The following is a 5,134-nucleotide window of genomic DNA, read 5'->3' on the forward strand; positions in this document are numbered from 1 at the left end:
CAAGTCATTTTTTAAAATACTGTGGGGTGACTGTGCCAAGCGTCACATATTAGTGGTAAAGTCTTTACTCATGCCCAAGCATTGGTTCTTACAATTGTAAATAATTATATTTAAGGAGTATACAAGGAAGCTAAGTGAAGGAAAGATTTTTTTTGTACTTGAATTTTGATTTTTCTTTTTCCTAGGAACGTCATAGTGGTGGAAGTTACAAATATTTCCTGCTAAGTATACTTCTGAACTTCATTTAGCATTAACAATGACTGCAGTGAATTTAATGAATTTAACAAATTCTCAACTATTTCTTCCTTCCAAGGTTGAACCATTCATGCCCTGTAAGGAATGGAAGTATTTTTGAAATTACATGGGCACTTTTGAGGACGAGGATTTCACTCCTGAGAAGAAAAATAAAGTGTTACTGTATTATTTAGGTCCAGGTGGTCTCAAAACATAAAACCAAATTGAAAAAAAACTGTGTGATGGGGTTTCACCTGCTGTGTGTGTGGCAGTTGACAGATACAAGTTTTTTCAATGTAAGCAAGGTAAAGCTGAAAGTGTTGATGATTATGTATATGCTTTCCCAGCTGTAGCTTTAACGGGCAGGTTTGGATTTTTACAAGAGGAACTCATCTGTGATCAAATAATCAGGCATGCTAGCAATCCAAATATTCAGGATAAGTTGTGGGTCAATGGTGAGTCTCCTTTAAAAGAGGTGGTTGTGTTAGTTAAGAAATCTGAGTTAATGGGACAGTGTGCAAAAGCCGTCCTTGAAGAGTCACATGATGTTAAAGTTGTTGGTAAAATTAGTTCTGTCAGGAACAAGAGGGATGAGGCTAAAAGCAAAAGCAACTCGGAATTCATGCAAGGTAAATACACCTTTGTGGAGGAGAAAAAGAATTCTTGGAGGAATTCGAATAATAAGCAGAATTCTAGAAGATGTTATTGTTGTGGTTCTGTGGAACATTTGGCGTATTATTAGGAGTGTCCGGCTACACATCAGAAATGTTCTTTATGTGGCATGGTTGGACATTATGCTAAAATCTATAGAAGGAAATTCGGTGGTTCAAATAAGAAAGTACATTGTGGGCATGAGGATAACGAAGGAAACTGACGTTTCGGATGATTCGGTCACCTCTAATGAAATCTATGTGTTCTACATAGATTATGATATCTTGGATGTTAATCTTATCAAAGTAAAAAAAAACTGTGTGTGAAGTAGATATGGGTGGTATGATGTTGAACGTGGTTGCTGACTCAGGCTCACCTTTTACTAATGTAAGTGAAGAGGTTTGGAAGCATCATTTTGTCAAAAAATTGGGGTTTCATTTGAACAAATCCGATGTTATAGCCAAGAGTTACACAGGGGACAGAATAGATTTTGCTGGGTGCAGGAATTTTGTGTTTCAATTAAAGAATCTGAAAGCCAATTGTAGATTATTTATAGCAAAAAAAGGACCTTCTGTTTTAGGTTGGAGTGACCAGAGAAGTTAGGCATCATTCTCAATCCCAATTGCTCTGAACCAGTTTTATCAATTAATGAGGTGGACAAGAATTGTTCTGATTTAGTTAAAGATTTTCCTGAGGTCTTTTCAGGTAAAGTGGAATTACTTAACAATTTTGAACACAGAATAGAATTGAAACCCACTGCTATACCTTGCATTCACAATGTTAGACCATTACCTATTTCATCAGAGATGAAGTACACATGAAATTACAAAAGTTAGTTACTACTGGCATCATTGAACAAGTGTAATCCGCTGAATGTGTTTCTCCATTGATAGTTATCAAATGCCCCAACGGCAAGATTAGGTTATGCATAGAACTCAGAGATCTCAACAAAAATATACTTGTGGATCAGTTTCCTCTATCTCACATCAATGAAATGTTTTCTGTCACTAAAGGAACGTGTTGGTTCTCTACCATAGATTTAAAATCTCCATATCACCAGGTACCATTACAAGCTGACAGTAAAAAGTATACAACATTCATTACACCATTTGGTTGCTTACAATTTACCAGGGTACCGTTTAGACTAGCGTCTGCAGCTGCCCATTTTCAGAGAGTGATGACAAATATTTTTAAAGGGGTGTATGGTGTGATGTTTTTCCAGAACGATATCCTGATCATGGGCAGTAACAAAAGGGAGCATGTCAGGCCAAAGCAAGGTCTGGAGATCTTGAAATTGAAAGGATTAACTTTTGAGCTTAGCAAATGCAAATTCGCACAGAATGAGGTTGTGTATTTAGGCCACACCGTAAGTAAAGAAGGCATCAAACCAAAATAGGGTCTTATTGATGCACTTGTGAATTCACCCAGTCCGAATGGCAAAGATGATGTCAGAGCATTTCTCGGTCTGATATAATTCTATTCAAAATGAAGTTACATTTTTGTTTTAGATAACTTACCATATACGTCAACTTCTGAAAAGTAAAACAAACTTTATTTGGTCTAATGTGTGCCAGGAATCTTTTGACAAATTAAAGAGAGTTGTGCAACGCACGATTCCTTAAAGGTTTTAATCCCACGTGTCAATTATAGTAACCACTGATGCTAACAATAAAGGTTTCAGGGCTGTTACTTAACAACGGGACAATCAACACAATGAGTGGGTGGTTGCCTTTGCATCACGTTCTCTTACTTCTGCTGAAGAAAAATATTCACTGATAGGGAACAAAACATTAACTTGTACATGACTCTAAGCCATTTTCGGATTTATGATTGACGATTTCATGTCTTACTGAATACTGACAATAGGCCTCTTACAAAAATATTGTCTACTTCTGGCCTACAAAATGCTTCTTCTAGACTTAGTTAGATGTCTGTGAAATTACTAGATTACACCTATGATGTGGAGTACTGGCCCGGATTCAAGAACCGGGTGGCTGACTTTTTTAAGCATGTTACCTTTACCCATGGCTAATGATGAAAAGTTGTCGTATGGTGATGAATACAAAGTTGATTTACTGTTCAATGATCGTTTGGAAGGTATTACATTTCCTGAGTGGAAGGATCATATGTCAAAAGATTGAGGGATGAAGAGAACAACAGAATTTGTAACTAAAGATTGGCCCAATAAAAGCTAACTTAAAATGGATAAAAGAATGTACTGCCAAGTCAGGAACGAGTTGAGCGTAGAGGATGACTTGTTATTCAGAGATGGTAAGGTGATTCCACCTGTCAGCTTAAGGAAGAGTTTAATAAAATTGTGCCATGAAGGTCACCTTGGAATATCCAAAACCAAACAAAGAGTGAAATACAATTACTGGTGGACAGGTATAGAAAAACATATTGAGTTGTTAGTGAGAAAATGTGTTGCATGCAATGATTCTGATAAGTGCTTGAAAATATCTAAACCTCCATTGTGTGCCATTGAAAGTCCAAGTATGTCATGGGAAAGAATTTATGTCTTCATCCTTCAAGGATTTCCTGAAATACAATTGCATTATGCATAATACTACGTCAGTGTATCGTCTCGAGTGGAATGTTTTCGTTGAGTGCTTCACCAGAGTGCTCAAAGGAAGCATTCAATAGTCTAGGTGCCTTGAATTGAACATGGAAAGTGAGATTTGCAAATTGATTTGGGCCTAGAGGATCACTCTCAGTTTGATTACAGGCAAAAGTCGTTTTATGATGATGAGAGGATGGCAAGCTTTAAGTAAGGAAATGGATTGAATGCCTGTTTCTAAACAAGCTGAGTGATTTTCATAATTGGTAAGAAAAAAGATTAGCCCAGAACACTTAGAAGGAAGGGTACGATATAAAAAAAAGGTTCAAAACAGGTGTTGTTCAAATGTGGTTATTGGGTAAAAGTTTGCTTGGAAAAAAAATCATAAAAGGCGAGAGCAGAATCTCCTGCCCACTACGTATTAGCGAAGTATTTTGCAACTCTGTCAAACTGACCGATGGTAAGATTCGGTAGTACATGAGTAGATTAGCCAAATGTAGGCCCAATGGTAGAGACTACTAGACAACAAACGATCTAGTGAGTTTGGAGGTAACAGTGATGTAGGGTTATACTTTGATGAGGAAAAAGACAACTTCCTTGAACTGAACAACGATTCAGAGGATGTGTCGTGTGAGGGAAATTGAGCGGATGATGAGGCACCAATTTCCTCGGAGACTTCTACTGCTGATATTATTAATGTTCAAGGAGGTGGTCTTGGTTTATCCTGTGGTTGGATAATCCTATTGATAACCAAGGCTATACTAGTAGATTTGGTGGACCATAATCAAACCAAAGAAATATGATGACTATTATAGATGCGTAGTTTTAAATGTGTATACTTGTTTTGTTTTATTGTACATCGACCACGTTTTCATTTGCATTGAACTTCCAAGTTGTATTTTCTATGTTTCTTTATGTGCCTTCACATATTGTTTTTGTTTCATTTTCCACATATTTTTAACAACCTTATCTGTATCAAATGTGTGAAAGGAGAATGAATGTGTTGGGATGATGTGTGCTGCGACTCTCACACCACTTCCTAACATTCTACAGCTGTGAGTTTCTGATCAGATTCAGACCAGATATTCTATGCCAACATTGGTACTGGACGTGTCTGGGGCTTTTGGAAATTATCTTACCTGAACCCTTTAAAAAGTATCCTGTTTTCATTACAGTCCCCTGCTTTAAAGTGTTCACTCGCTCGAACGCTCTTCCTCAAAATGGCATCCACGTTCCCCTTAAAGGTTTTAGTCCTCTTTTGATGTCTTCACATGTCTCGCTGCATGGGCTGGACGAAGGGCGGGACAGCCACTGCCAGTCGACCCACGTGCGAATTTGGTCTGTTGTGATCTTTACACCCGGAAGCGGCCAGATTTGAGGTTTTACAGTGCAGCAGTGCCTGCTGTCGCCGGCGGTTATGAACAGTGACAGCTTCAGCGCCGGGGAGCGCCTTGTATCCGCAGCATATGTGAGGCAGGGAGCCCAGGCCCGGCGCGCGCACGAGCAGCTCATCCGCGTGCTCCTAGAACAGGTGAATCAAGTCTCCTGTCAGTGGGTGGGATGGTCAGCTCTTGTGCGTCGCGTGTAAACGTAGCGTGAAAAATACAACTGTAACTTTTCAGGGGGTCACCGTGTAATCGTCAGCTTGACGGACATGCTTATGGGGGGGCTTATCTTCGCTTGTTTGCCTCG

General features: G+C 38.8%; 1 protein-coding gene across 1 annotated transcript in view; it reads left to right on the forward strand.

The window, feature by feature from the left end:
* The first annotated feature begins 4,736 nt into the window (after positions 1-4,736).
* The window catches only part of SEPSECS (Sep (O-phosphoserine) tRNA:Sec (selenocysteine) tRNA synthase), a 208,348-nt gene continuing 207,950 nt past the window's right edge, over positions 4,737-5,134 (forward strand). Inside the window, exon 1 of the mRNA XM_085642333.1 lies at positions 4,737-4,973. Coding sequence (XP_085498459.1) covers positions 4,860-4,973 — 114 coding nt within the window. The 5' untranslated portion in view covers positions 4,737-4,859. The remainder of the gene's footprint in view (positions 4,974-5,134) is intronic.

Source organism: Triturus cristatus, chromosome 2_2 (assembly GCF_964204655.1).
Source record: "Triturus cristatus chromosome 2_2, aTriCri1.1, whole genome shotgun sequence".
Taxonomy (NCBI): Eukaryota; Metazoa; Chordata; class Amphibia; order Caudata; family Salamandridae; genus Triturus; species Triturus cristatus.